Source organism: Pterocles gutturalis, unplaced genomic scaffold (assembly GCF_000699245.1).
Source record: "Pterocles gutturalis isolate BGI_N339 unplaced genomic scaffold, ASM69924v1 scaffold10326, whole genome shotgun sequence".
Classification (NCBI taxonomy): Eukaryota; Metazoa; Chordata; class Aves; order Pterocliformes; family Pteroclidae; genus Pterocles; species Pterocles gutturalis.
Window position 1 is genome coordinate 2,270 of NW_010100382.1, and position 279 is coordinate 2,548.

Genomic DNA, 279 nt, shown 5'->3' on the forward strand with positions numbered 1-279 from the left:
GCGACTCCAAGCGCCTGCCGGGCGGTTGCATCAACTGCCCGTGGAAGGTGCCCCCACGCGCCATCACCGATGCCAACGTGGCGGAGCGGTGAGTGCTGCGGGGATGGGGCCAGGCTCCCAGCCCCACGGCCCTGCCTGGGGACCAGCCTCACGCCCCGGCCCCCACGGCAGAGCCCAGCTGCTGCTGGACCAGTACCGCAAGAAGTCGAAGCTGTACCGCAGCAAGGTGCTGCTGGTGCCCCTGGGAGATGATTTCCGCTACGACAAGCCGCAGGAGTG

At 69.2% G+C, this 279-nt stretch overlaps 1 protein-coding gene across 1 annotated transcript in view; it reads left to right on the forward strand.

Moving 5' to 3' along the window:
* The window catches only part of LOC104466219 (alpha-mannosidase 2x-like), a gene marked incomplete at both ends in the record, with an annotated part of 2,504 nt that extends 2,230 nt beyond the window's left edge, over positions 1 to 274 (forward strand). The window contains 2 exons of the mRNA XM_010079572.1: positions 1 to 88; positions 172 to 274. The exon at positions 1 to 88 is cut by the window's left edge and continues 135 nt beyond it. Coding sequence (XP_010077874.1) covers positions 1 to 88; positions 172 to 274 — 191 coding nt within the window. The remainder of the gene's footprint in view (positions 89 to 171) is intronic.
* Positions 275 to 279: the final 5 nt, after the last annotated feature.